The sequence below is a fragment of the Neoarius graeffei genome, chromosome 11 (genome assembly GCF_027579695.1).
Source record: "Neoarius graeffei isolate fNeoGra1 chromosome 11, fNeoGra1.pri, whole genome shotgun sequence".
NCBI lineage: Eukaryota > Metazoa > Chordata > Actinopteri > Siluriformes > Ariidae > Neoarius > Neoarius graeffei.
Window position 1 is genome coordinate 67,775,683 of NC_083579.1, and position 14,497 is coordinate 67,790,179.

Here is a 14,497-nt window from a genome sequence, read left to right on the forward strand (position 1 = left end):
TTTAGCAACAACCGCGGCGAGGTCATTGCCCGAGCGATGATGTCACGTCCCATTCCGTCCTGGGTTTTACCAACAACTTTCAGCTCACTCCGGGTGAACTGGTGCAACTGAACTCGCTTTCCTTTTTTTAAATAAATAAATTGCTTTACTTGTAGTTTTCTTTAATTGTTGGTACTGCACCCTCTTTCAATACGGGCTTATAGCCAACGCTCCTCAACAGATCAGAGGTCTCGTACGAGTCTTCAGTAAAATGTGCAGAGCAGAGGACAGACCACTTCATAGGCGCTCAATGTGCCCGTGAACAACTCGCAAAATGCGTCCAAATCTTTGCAGTTTGAACATTCTTGGGCCATGAATGCAACGTAAATCCACCTTCTGTCATGTTGCTGCACCCACCAGCAACACATCTACGTGGCATGGCGATAAATTAGCTCAGGATGGAGGATCGGAGTTGCAGTCAGCTCGGTGTTTTAGTATAGCGGAAATGGCGATGAGACCGATAGAGTTCCTGCTGTGACGTTACGGACGTCAAGGTCATTCACTCAGACCGCTACCTATATAAATCACTTTAATCATAAAAATTACTGTATTAGATTTATTATTAACACTTAAAACTATTCCTGTGCCATTCTTGAGGTCTCAAGGCATTTATAAACGAAAGTGAGGCCGTGGTTCTGCGTATCTGCTTTAAGGATTTAATTTGCACTTTTGAAAATGTACCTCTTCCTTTGGTTCATTGCACATTTTGTGTTCATTGTTTGTGCACCGTTGTCTTTGTTTTGTTGTACTGTATAGCTTTTTTGTTGGTATAATTAAAAAACAAAAGAATGTGGATAGAATAAATGATAATACAGGGTGTTTCAAAAAATTTGATATCATTTCCCAATCTAATAACTTTGCCAGTTCTCGTTCAGTTGACGTGAAATTGTAACAGCATGTGTGGAAACAGGTCAAAATTTCATGTTTTTTCTTTTTATCTTTTTAGGTATAGAAATGCTATTCAGTGGAAAAGAAAAGGCGTTTTGTGTGTTAGAGTACGCTCGAGCACAGTCGAACAAGACTGCAGAGCGTGCGTTTATGAGAGAATTCTCTAAAAACGCACCAACTGCAATGCAGATTTGGACATGGCACAAAAAGTTCAAAGAGGAAGGCTGTGTGTGTGTGTGTGTGTGTCTCTCTCAGGCGGCGTGCATATTGGAAATTTGTGAAATCGTTCATGGAATCCACATACCTTTTGAATTTCTCATTCAGTTTTTGAGGAATAAGTCTTATATTGCTCAACATTAAGCCCATTCAGTTTCATTTGCTTGGACTATGTAGTTTCTCGGATATTTACATCTCAAATAATGTCAAATTTTTTGAAACACCCTGTATACTCACCCACTGCTGTGTGTGAGAATCCCAGGAAATCAGTAGTTTATGAAATACTCAAACCAGCCCATCTGGTACCAACAACCATGCCAAGGTTAAAGTCACAGAGCTCACACTTTTCCCCAGTTCTGATGTTTGATGTGAACGTTAATTGAAGCTCTGGACCTCTACCTGCATGGTTTTTTGCGTTGCATTGCTGCCACATGAATGGCTCATTAGATAACTACACGAATGATCAGGTTTACCTGATAAAGTAAACTCACATAACCCCAATATCCTAGTCTGTTATCCTTGAGTCGTCTGTGCTTGTTCATTAAAAAAAAAAAACCTTAAATATATTCTGGCTGAAAAGCTGCTTTTTCCACGGCTGCTGGATTAACCTTGATCAGACGGTCCTGCTCCGACAGTTGTAGAGATGAGAAGAAAAGTTAAAGGGCTCCCATAAGCTGGGCTCAAATGAGAGCTAATCGCTTCACAAAAGCATGGAGCCGTTTAAAGGTTTACTTTGCTCGGCACTCAGCCGGTGATGTTGATGGGACATGACATGACGTGTCGTGTACAGGCCAGTGGAGAGTCTGTGTGTTCTGGGAGACTGCTGCTCACCACAGATCCTCATGCTTCTCTGCCACTGACTGATCTGGATGAGTGAGGGTGCAGGTGGAGGGGCTGTTGCACTGTGTACGACGATGATCACGAAGGAAAGGAATTCGACGTGTCAAAGTTTGTTCTGGATTTATCGGAACAGAAAGATGAGAACGTTTTATTTATTTGACAAACTTCGCCGTTCCAGTTCTATGTAAAGTGAGTTCCTTTAATGAAAAGGAATCGATGGCTATTTTAAGCACACGCGAATTACAGTCTGAGTTCAGTAGCCACAGTTGAATTATGTTTCTTCACTAAATGTTCCATTAAATTGGATTAACTGATTTAAGCTTTTAAAGATTAAATCAGGCTGTGCAACGTTTCAAAGAACACAATAATCTTTGTCTGTTTTGCAAGACTGAAAACATAGCCTCAAATTAACTTATAATTTATACTATAATCATTATTGAATATATAAAATTATTTTCGTTGGTAATGCTGGAACATTTCTAATAGCAGAGCTCCTCGCGGGCACAGAACACATGCAGAGCGGATCCCCGTACTATGGTAATGCCTCGATCTGATTTTTGATGGCTTGTACGGTACATGCATACAAAGAACGTGCTCCACCGCAGGGAACCTGACTGTAAGTCCAAGGCAGCATCTCTCTCATGGGTAGCACGGTGGTGTAGTGGTTAGCACTGTTGCCTCACAGCAAGAAGGTTCTGGGTTCGAGGCCAGTGGCTAATAGGAGGCCTTTCTGTGTGGGTTTCCCCCACAGTCCAAAGACATGCGTTTAGATCAACATGGGGCAGCCTTGGGCTGAAGTGCCCTTGAGCAAGGCACCTAAGCCCCAACTGCTCTCCAGATGCTGTAGCATCACGTCTCTGGGTATGTGTGTTCACTGATTCAGATGGGTTAAATGCAGAGAGGAATTTCACTGTGCTTAAAGGAGAACTGAAGTCATTTTTAAACTCGCTTTATTTCTTAATTAACGTGTTATTCAATTACGTTTTCGATTTTAGTAACCTTGTATCGTGACTCGTATTGGCAACTAATTGCAATTAAATATTATACTTATCGGCCTGTTCGGTTTTTAGCCGTGTTGAATTTAGTTCTTTTGGTCCACGGCAGGCGTCGCTTATCCGTGCGATCTTCGCGAGACTTGTGTGAAACTTCGAAATGTGAAGCGTCAGCCAGGTGTCAGTGCCGCCATTTTGAAAACTGTTTTCCAAATGAAATATTGCACAAAAACGAGTTTAAATGATGATTACTGCCTATTTTTTTCAAACTTTCCTGATCGCTATCAAAACAAAACTTCCGGCTTGATTACGTCAGCATTCGAAAGAGGGCGCGCGCGTCTTTTGACAACGTTGGCAGATGTCGGTCACTTTGATTTCCGCTGTACGTTTTACTTCCGTCCTACGATGTCTCGCACAGGTCTCAACGAATCTCGTTTACGGCCATTGCTTTGACATATGGACTGATGTATTACAGAGCATATTTCAAACACTCATAACTTGCTATAGCAGCGACAAAATAGCGATCAAAAATGCATTCCGATATTTAATAAAATGAGATAAATAGAATTTTGATGATGATAAATTTGCCTTCAGTTCCTCTTTAAGTGTACATGTGATAAATAAAGTTGTTGTTGTTCTTCTTCTAAACACTTGAAGACCGGGCAATGAAATTTGTATCTTTATTGACAAAATAAAGACATGGGCTTTTATCCAGCGCTTATTTTTAATTTGCTTTTTTTTAAAAAAAACAACATGGGATTATTTACTAATGGAAAATATTCACGACAGTTTCTTATAAAGCAAATTAAAACAGTTTTATTGGTTCACGAGCTAATTGAACAGTTGATAGTTTGGCTGTGATCGAGTTTGAATCAGGAACAGGTGCATGCTAGTTAGTCCGAATAATGTGCTCGTACTTTGCAATTTGCAGCGGCACACAATGTGCGTGGATGTGAAAGATGTAACCAGAAACTGTTTGACATATTAAAGGTGCAGTACGAGATTTTTTTCCAGGAGTATTTTTTACCATATTGCTTGAAAAGCTCCTCACACCCATGTTGCAAGCAGTACAATAGAAGGTTTGACCCCAAAACGAAATATTTTAATCCAGTCTACAGTGTAAAATAAAGGAAAAACGCTATCAAATCCTATCGAGGTAACCACCTCAAAATGATTTGGATACTGACACGTCAATCAGACTGAAGCCCGCGACCCCACCCCCACCCCCCAACCCTCACCGCCCCTACCCTTGCGCGTACAGTATGCGCAGGGACCACTCCAGGTGAACTAAGCCATTTCAAAGCAACGGATAGATAGCCTACCATACCAGCCCATTTTATCTAGATACTGGCCTACAATAATTACATAACACTATGGCAGAACAGACGCACACAACTGGTCAAAAAAGAAAACAAAAATCTGTATTCGAAAAGGCAACTGCCAGGAAACTTTATGAAAAAGGACGAGTCAAGACCAGAGTGAACATTGGCGCAGCGTTCGACCGCTGGCGGCGACTCAAACAACAAAAAGGACTTCAAACCGATGCAATGGTGGCCCTGTTTCTACTCGATAGGTAAGATAACATTACATTATGTATTTATTACATTTTCAGATAGGACAGTGTTGTCGTTTTAACAAGTGTACACCCTGGCAGCGAGAGCATAACCGATGATATGGACCACAATGTAGGTTTTGCTAAGTTAGCATGATTTGCAAAGTTAGCTGACACGGATTGTTATACTAACGCGTATAGTCGTATTACGTATTAATACGTATTAATACACGTATTACACTGCTTGGGCTAGGGCGGTGACTGCTACAGAACCCCCGACATATCAGTCTTACTACAATTAGATTAGGTATAACAAGTATGAAAACAAGTGAAAAGTCAACTTCTAATGTAGTATGCAGACAAATATTTCTTGAAATGGTAATCATGTTAGTTGGTTACTTTCACTACGATGTTGTTCAGTCTTACCTGAGAAGACGCCACGGCACACCTGATGATCTCTCCTTCCGCGCCAACAGTGGTTGAAACACACTGAGCTAATGCAAACAGTCCTTGCGACAACCATGAATGCTCGGGAACTGGCAATGCGCGTTCATGTGCTTTGGAGGCGCGAGGGGGAGGGGGGAGACGCGGGGGGTGGGAGCATGGCGAGGGCGGGCGTGTTTCTTTTCAAAATATGGCTTGCGGGAACCGTTATTCCAAAATCTCGTACTGCACCTTTAAGTTTGATATTGGATGGTAACTATATAGTAATGATGTCACGTGAAAGCACTGGTTCACTGCTGTCCACCAGGCACCCAGCAGTCTCACACCATAATAAATGTCGTGGTGGTGTTTCTGGTGCATGGCCAAAGAAAGGAATAAATATATATTTACCTCCGCCAAGGAGGTTATGTTTTCGGTAGCATTGGTTTGTTTGTTTGTTTGTTTGTTGGTTTGTCTGTTAGCAACATTACGGAAAAAGTAATGAACGGATTGCTCTGAAATTTTTTCCAGAGGTGTGACTGGGCACAAGTAACAATCCATTAAATTTTGGCGGTGATCCGGATCACCTTCTGGATCCCGGATTTTTTTAAAGGATTCTTGGCGGAGGTCTGCGCTCTCCGAGTGCTTTTCTAGTCATAACTGTGATGTGTGTATCTCGTTATTGGTATCTCAGTCACAAAACAATGCAGAGATTTATCGAGGTGAAATCCACTACACCAGGGCTTTTCAAAGTGTGGGGCGCGCCCCCCCTGGGGGGCGCCAGAGTTCTTCAGGGGGGGTGCAACGTGAGAGACAAAATGGATCGGTTTTTAGTACCTAAAGCTACAGTGAGTGAGGAGACAAAGTCTGGGCCAAGCAAAAAAACAGAGCCTCCAGGATGTTGCGATTTGCAACTTCAGCGCAAATTCGACCAATCCCCGCGAATTCAGGGCGGTGTTGCAATTATATCCAATCACCGCAACTTTCCCGCAAATTTGACCAATCGTTGGCGTCGTCTTGAGGTGACGTCGACAAACTACCTTCCACCTTACTTCCGTGTGTTCAAGAGAAGCAGCATGCGCGTCGTGTTGCCAGATTGGACGATTTCAAGTGTATTTTGGCGGGTTTTGAACATATTTTGGACTGGAAAACGTCAGCAGTATCTGGCAACACTGAAAGTGTGTTATGTTTACAGTGAAGCACCGTGTGCACTTTTTTTTTTTTTTTTTTACTTAATACAAGAAGTTAATGAATGCCAACATTTTTGCCAAAATGGTATTTTATTTTCCATTGTTTAGGCAGCTTCAGCATCATACTGTGAGATTCTGTTCAAATTGTTTTTTTTCTTCTATGAAGCCTGAGCCATTTATTTTATTAGTTTATAATTATTGTTTAATTTAGTCTTCAGGAGAGACTGCCTGCACACAGTACTAGTATTAATAGGTTTTTTTTTCTTACATAAAAGCTGAGGCATTTATATTATATTTTAAGGTAACTTCATGTTGTGCTGTGAGGTTCTCTGCACTTTAACTTTTGAACCAACAGGTGCATTTGGATAAGTAAAGCCTATTTTTCTGCATTTTTGTAGTCCTGGTAATCTTTTATATTGGTAAAGTTGTTTATAGGACCATTTCTCTTTGTTTTTTTAATCAATAGTTTTTCAGTAATAACTTAATATTTAACATATCACTCAATTTTAATCACAAAAAGAGAAAATCGCAACAATTTCTCGCAACTTTCACTTCCTCCCGCAATGTAATCGCAATAAAAACCTAAAAAACACTGGAACTTTCATCGCAATTTTTTTGGAAACCACCCCCCACAACATCAGACATTTTAGCCCGCGACAATCACAAAAAAGGCCCGCGGAATCCTGGGGGGACTGGAAAAAGAAGGAAGTATGACCACGATTATTTAAAGTTTGGATTTTCATGGACTGGATCTGAAGATGCTCCACTGCCACAGTGTGTTGTCTGCCAAGAGATGCTAGCTAACGATGCTATGGGATGTTTAAAATGTGTAAAACAAGATGTTTTAAAAAGCACAGATGTTTAAAATGTGAAAAAGAAAAAAAATAATGTGTACAACAACCATTTTTTTAAAAAAATATGAATGGAACATTAAGTATAGCAACAACAAAAATTGTAAGGGGGGGCGCTGTTGTTTATTTGCTCTCCGAGGGGGGGGCTGACTCTCCCACACTTTGAAAACCCCTGCACTACACAATTCGATGGGTCATATGCAATAATATTATTATTCTATTCAGGTTGATTTTGTGCCTTTGCAAATATTTTACTCATACACTCATCAGGAGCTCCGCTTTTAGGCAGTGCTGAAATATATATACAGTGGGGCAAAAAAGTATTTAGTCAGTCACCAATTGTGCAAGTTCTCCCACTTAAAAAGATGAGAGAGGCCTGTAATTTTCATCATAGGTACACTTCAACTATGAGAGACAGAATGAGAAAAAAAAATCCAGAAAATCACATTGTCTGATTTTTAAGGAATTTATTTGCAAATTATGGTGGAAAATAAGTATTTGGTCAATAACAAAAGTTCATCTCAATACTTTGTGATATACCCTTTGTTGGCAATGACAGAGGTCAAACGTTTTCCGTAAGTCTTCACAAGGTTTTCACACACTGTTGCTGGTATTTTGGCCCATTCCTCCATGCAGATCTCCTCTAGAGCAGTGATGTTTTGGGGCTGTCGCTGGGCAACACGGACTTTCAACTCCCTCCAAAGATTTTCTATGGGGTTGAGATCTGGAGACTGGCTAGGCCACTCTAGGACCTTGAAATGCTTCTTACGAAGCCACTCCTTCATTGCCCGGGCGGTGTGTTTGGGATCATTGTCATGCTGAAAGACCCAGCCACGTTTCATCTTCAATGCCCTTGCTGATGGAAGGAGGTTTTCACTCAAAATCTCACGATACATGGCCCCATTCATTCTTTCCTTTACACGGCTCAGTCGTCCTGGTCCCTTTGCAGAAGAACAGCCCCAAAGCATGATGTTTCCACCCCCATGCTTCACAGTAGGTATGGTGTTCTTTGGATGCAACTCAGCATTCTTTCTCCTCCAAACACGACAAGTTGAGTTTTTGCCAAAAAGTTCTATTTTGGTTTCATCTGACCATACAACATTCTCCCAATCCTCTTCTGGATCATCCAAATGCTCTCTAGCAAACTTCAGACGGGCCTGGACATGTACTGGCTTAAGCAGGGGGACACGTCTGGCACTGCAGGATTTGAGTCCCTGGCAGCGTAGTGTGTTACTGATGGTAGCCTTTGTTACTTTGGTCCCAGCTCTCTGCAGGTCATTCACTAGGTCCCCCTGTGTGGTTCTGGGATTTTTGCTCACCATTCTTGTGATCATTTTAACCCCACGGGGTGAGATCTTGCGTGGAGCCCCAGATCGAGGGAGATTATCAGTGGTCTTGTATGTCCTTCCATTTTCTAATAATTGCTCCCACAGTTGATTTCTTCACACCAAGCTGCTTACCTATTGCAGATTCAGTCTTCTCAGCCTGGTGCAGGCAGCGCTCGAAACTAACGGTGTCCCGATGTCCCGGGGACCATAAAAAATGTCATCGGGACACAAAATTATCATATCTGGGACAATCCCGGGACAATGGAAAAAAATAGATCTAGAAAAAAAGTTCTACATTAATATTATTTACAAAGCCGTAACACATACGTAGACATTCACCTAATTTGTCAATTTTAATTTTAAAACGTTAACAGCGAAAAATACATAGTAGCTACACTTTCGATGCACCTGCATCCGTAGTCTACAGAGCAGCGCATTCTGTTCTAGAATCTTCGGCCGGAGTCTGCATTATATGGACTTGGAATGGAATTGCTACCGCACACGCTGCGCCGACTCTTGCCAGAACAAAAATGCTTAAGTGGTTGAAGCGGACCGACCGCGGGGAAGAAACTGAAAGCCCAGACATAACGTCTCCGGGACCTTCAGGATCCAAAGTGTCATCGCCTGGTCTGCAGGCAACGCTAGCAACTGAATGAACTGAATGAACACTGTTAGACACGTTATAAAATACAACAGGGATGATGTGGATGATATTGACGGAAGATACCGTTCAACAGAATAAGTGAGTTTTCTTGGTGTCTTTCTAGTTCAGAAAGTTTAGTCAGTCAGCAGCACAACTAGGCTCGGACCTGGCACTATGCTGATGTTGCTAACATTTGCACCCACGTTTCGGCAGCGAAAGTTCATAAAATGGATAACGGAAAGTTCATAAAAATGGATAACGGTAATGGATAACGGAAAGTTCATAAAAATGGATAACGGTAATGGTGAAAATGATAAGTTGGCCTTATAAGTGCCAACAGATATTCAAGGTATAAGTAGATGAAATGAACATAAAAGGGGTCTTATTTTCAACTAAAGTGTACTGCAGATGTAGGGAGTTGAAACATTTTCTGAATGAGCTAGTTGGCCCCTTTAAATAAACGGGTATCTATTCATACAGTGAGATCGCCAAAGTTTAATAAACTGAAAATGCAATAACTGTAATTTTGAAGTAGATGATGTATAGGACATGTGTCGCTTGTGTCTTGTGACTTATTGTAAAAATGATATAAAGGGTTCAAAATCGCATAGTTACAAATATAATAGTAACTTCATATGATAATATTAACCACTGGTTATTTCAGAGAGGAAAAAAATGGGGACACTATTGCTTCCATTCGGGACAATACAACACAGAATTCGGGACCACTGGGGGACACAAAGAAAAAAAGTTAATTTCGAGCCCTGGGTGCAGGTCTACAATTTTGTTTCTGGTGTCCTTTGACAGCTCTTTGGTCTTGGCCATAGTGGAGTTTGGAGTGTGACTGTTTGAGGTTGTGGACAGGTGTCTTTTATACTGATAACGAGTTCAAACAGGTGCCATTAATACAGGTAACGAGTGGAGGACAGAGGAGCCTCTTAAAGAAGTTGTTACAGGTCTGTGAGAGCCAGAAATCTTGCTTGTTTGTAGGTGACCAAATACTTATTTTACCGAGGAATTTACCAATTAATTCATTAAAAATCCTACAATGTGATTTCCTGGATTCTTTCCCCCCATTCTGTCTCTCATAGTTGAAGTGTACCTATGATGAAAATTACAGGCCTCTCTCATCTTTTTAAGTGGGAGAACTTGTACAATTGGTGGCTGACTAAATACTTTTTTGCCCCACTGTACATCACACTAATGTGTTAGTGTTAGCTAGCATATTAGCAATGACATATATCTAGAACGTTTTATCTTCGTTCACATTTCATGCTATGCTTGAAATCCTGCCTGTGCCACCTGTCGATGTGAATAATACAACAAAACACTTTTCTCCCTCAACTGTCACAGTGAGAACGATGGTGATGGAAGGTGTCCGAGTGCCTGTAATTTGGCTACAGGAGCAACTTTGCGGCCCTCATCAGACAGCGATCAGCTCCAGTTCACCATCCAACAGCTCCAGCAGCAGAAACTACAGTCCAGGAAGCTACTGGACCAGAGCCGCTCTCGACATCAGGTCAGTGGTGGAATCTACTTTTATAGCTAACATACAGTACTGTGCAGAAGTCTTAAGCACCCTATTTTTTTTTCCATACAAACTTTGTCATAGATTTATATTTGATGACTTCTACATTATCGAGTCAGTACAGAAACGTTTTAGAGTTCCAAATGTTTGCTTTCCAGCACAAAATTAAATGTTACAGGAAAAAAAAAAGTTTGTATCTGAGCGGCATATTACATAACAGAGCACTTTCCAGATTAAAAAAAGAAAACATCATGAAGGCTGCTGGGTTTTGGTGCAGAATGAAGAAGCGAGTCTGACAGTCAAAGTGTCCAGAAGAACTGGGTCACTGTGGCTGGTTCTGTAAGATGCTCAGTAAAACCTACAGCTCATTTCCACATAAAACTGCACTCACTGGACCTCAGACTACTTTTTTTTTTTTTTTTAAAACAAAGGGTCGTCACACCAAATATTCACTTTGTTTCATTTATTATGGCTTACTGATGACTGTTTATAGTATTTTTTTAAATGTTGAAACATTTAATTTCATTATTTTTAAGCCGTTTTTTGGTCTGCTGCATTTCTTGGGCGGCACAGTGGTGTAGTCAAGTCAAGTTTATTTGTTTTGCACTTTTAACAGTGAACATTGTTGCAAAGCAGCTTTACAGAATTTGAACGACTTAAAATATGAGCTAATTTTATCCCGAATCGATCCCCAATGAGCAAGCCTGTGACGACGGTGGCAAGGAAAAACTCCCTCAGACGACATGAGGAAGAAACCTCGAGAGGAACCAGACTCAAAAGGGAACCCATCCTCGTTTGGGCAACAACAGACAACGTGACTATAACATTAACAGTCCTAACATAAAGTCAGCTTCGTTGATGCTATAAACCCCCCACCGAGGGAAACCCGAGCGCAAAACCGTTCACGACAACCGCAGTCCTAAAGTCAGCAAGTCAACTGCAGTCCTAAAGTCAGCAAGTCAACTGCAGTCCTAAAGTCAGCAAGTCAACTGCAGTCCTAAAGTCAGCAAGTCAACTGCAGTCCTAAAGTCAGCAAGTCAACTGCAGTCCCAAAGTCAGCAAGTCAACTGCAGTCCCAAAGTCAGCAAGTCAACTGCAGTCCCCAGCCATAAAAGCACCACTGCAAGAGTCCAGAGCGTCCTCCAGGCGCGACCCCCAACTGTCCACATGGGGCCGCCCTCCACAGGAGCGATGCGATGAGACTCCAACCAGACACAGGGCACCAGGATGGTTCAGGCAGGTCCGAGGAGCAGAAGAGGTCAGCATCTCGATCCCAGGACCGACATGTAACTCAGAGGGACAGATTTTGGGAGGGGGGGGAGAGAAGAGAGAGAAAACACAGGTTGTTGGGTATGCCCAATGTCACCTGAATAAGTAGGAACAGTATACATATTGCACTGAGTACAAGCAGGGACTCCGGCAACTAACTATGACAGCGTAACTAAAAGGGGAGAGCCAGAAGGTAACACAGGCATGAGGGAGCCCCGGGACATAAAGCAGCAGCCACTACACCGTCAACAAACTCGAGTGAGCAAGCGAGTGGGGACTGACAGCATCCATACATCCCAGTTTACCAAACCACTCTGTCTGAGGACCCTCCAGATCTACTCCTTTACCTCATAAACACCATTAACACAAGGCTTGACTAAAAAGATATGTTTTCATCCTAGACTTAAACACTGAGACTGTGTCTGATTCCCGAACACTACTTGGAAGGCTGTTCCATAACTGTGGGGCTTTGTAAGAAAAGGCTCTGCCCCCTGATGTAGCCTTCACTATACGAGGTACCAGCAGATAGCCTGCACCTTTTGATCTAAGTAGGCGTGGCGGGTCATAGTGTAGTGGTTAGCACGGTCGCCTCACAGCAAGAAGGTTCCGGGTTCGAATGGCCGGTGAGGGCGTTTCTGTGTGGAGTTTGCATGTTCTCCCCGTGTCTGCGTGGGTTTCCCCCAGGTGCTCCAGTTTCCTCCACAGTCCAGAGACATGCAGTTAGGTTAACGTGGGGCAGCCTTGGGCTGAAATGCCCTTGAGCAAGGTACCGAACCCCTGACTGCTCCCCGGGCGCTGTAGTGTGGCTGCCCACTGCTCTGGGTGTGTGTGCGCGCGCACGTGTGTTCACTGCTTCAGATGAGTTAAATGCAGAGGATGAATTTCACTGTGCTTGAAGTGTGCATGTGACAAATAAAGGCTTCTTCTTCTTTACGTGTCTATGACTTTTTCACACTACTGTATATGAGCCATTTACTGTGGTAACAGTACAGAGTTACAGGGCGAAAAATTAGCTTCAGTGCTTGGTTGCCACTCGGGCCAGTATCCCTGAATTCTTACTGGCCCAGGCCAAAATAAAGTGGTCCTTAAATTTCCTCTATTCAAACACAAAAAAAATGAAAAGCATTTTTACTTGAATAACACCCCACGGTATTTAACGTATGCCCCCGGAAATGGATTAATCAACAACATTAATTCTGTATAATTGTTGCTTAGATATTGCACATTATTCAAACATTACAGTCATTTAGCTGACGTTTTTATTCAAACCGACTCACAATAAGTGCAGGTAGCCGAGAGAATCCAAGAGCAGCCAGTGCTGAAGTACTAGCGTAAACAAATGGCCTACAAATACCATCCAATATCTGGAATGATCAGGGGAGTTAAGAAGTTGAAGAAGCTTGGACAAATACATAGACAAGGAATTATTTAAGTGTGGGATGCTCATTATTTCCAAAGTTTGACAGCATTTGCGTCTTCATTAAAATGGTTAGCGTATGCTTCTCTCCTAGCTTTGGCTTCTTGAGCCGATACAACAGACATCACGCTGCTAGAGTTCTATTAGACTAGATCTAGGTGCTGATGGTTAATATGGTTATGGTGTTTGGCAAACACTTTTGTCCAGAGCGACTTATAATATATAAACACTACATTATCAGAGGCAGCGGCTGGAAGTTTTGGATGGGGGGTGGGCAACGTGTCATGTGCCAAAGGCGTGCCAAATCTAGGGGGGTCCAGGGGCATGCCGCCCCGGGAAATTTTGGAATTTTTAACCCTCTAAAACACTATTTCCCACATTTTGAGAGGCAAATTTTGGTGGAGTAAAGCTTATACTGAAAACTTACCTTGTGATCATCAAGCAACTTGGGTGCCTTTGTCGAGCCCAAAAAGTTTGCAATGGATATTTGTCTGAAACTCCTCTTTGTGCTGATTTTCAGTGAGTGGTCAGGACAGCAAGCGAATTCATGTAGATCTAGAGCAGCATCAAGTTTTTGGGTGCCCAAAACTGCTTGTGCACCTCGTGAACACTATCTAGCCATCCGGACGGGACACGAGTTATCAGTCAGATACAAATGTAGCAACACTGTCATAGCCTTGCTGTCACAGGGTCCCCGCTTTGGCGCGAGTACCCAAGGAGGCCAGACATGTCTAGACAGTTGCCAGAGCAGTGGGTTAATTAGTCTCATCTCATCTCATTATCTCTAGCCGCTTTATCCTTCTACAGGGTCGCAGGCAAACTGGAGCCTATCCCAGCTGACTACGGGCGAAAGGCGGGGTACACCCTGGACAAGTCGCCAGGTCATCACAGGGCTGACACATAGACACAGACAACCATTCACACTCATATTCACACCTACGGTCAATTTAGAGTCACCAGTTAACCTAACCTGCATGTCTTTGGACTGTGGGGGAAACCGGAGCACCCGGAGGAAACCCACGCAGACACGGGGAGAACATGCAAACTCCGCACGGAAAGGCCCTCGCCGGCCACAAGGCTCGAACCCAGAACTTTCTTGCTGTGAGGCGACAGTGCTAACCACTACACCACTGTGCCGCCCCGGGTTAATTAGTCCACGGAATATTCATAAATCAGCTTGTCTACTAAAAGTGATGGGTTTTGCAGTTCTGCGTGAGGCAATCGGTGATGTCAGGGCCAGGCTAATTTGTATCGGTTTTGGTGCGAATGGGTGCTACCAACCTACAGTGCAAAGGGATGGCGCCGGGATGAAGGGACGCAG

At 42.7% G+C, this 14,497-nt stretch overlaps 1 protein-coding gene across 7 annotated transcripts in view; it reads left to right on the plus strand.

Annotated features, from left to right (window-relative positions):
- Window positions 1-14,497, plus strand: part of ttll5 (tubulin tyrosine ligase-like family, member 5) — a 231,636-nt gene that overhangs the window by 171,357 nt on the left and 45,782 nt on the right. For 6 of the 7 annotated variants that reach the window (XM_060934633.1, XM_060934636.1, XM_060934639.1 and 3 more), the window contains one exon: window positions 10,309-10,481. In XM_060934633.1, coding sequence (XP_060790616.1) covers window positions 10,309-10,481 — 173 coding nt within the window. The remainder of the gene's footprint in view (window positions 1-10,308; window positions 10,482-14,497) is intronic. The other variant, XM_060934635.1, reaches the window with a different exon arrangement.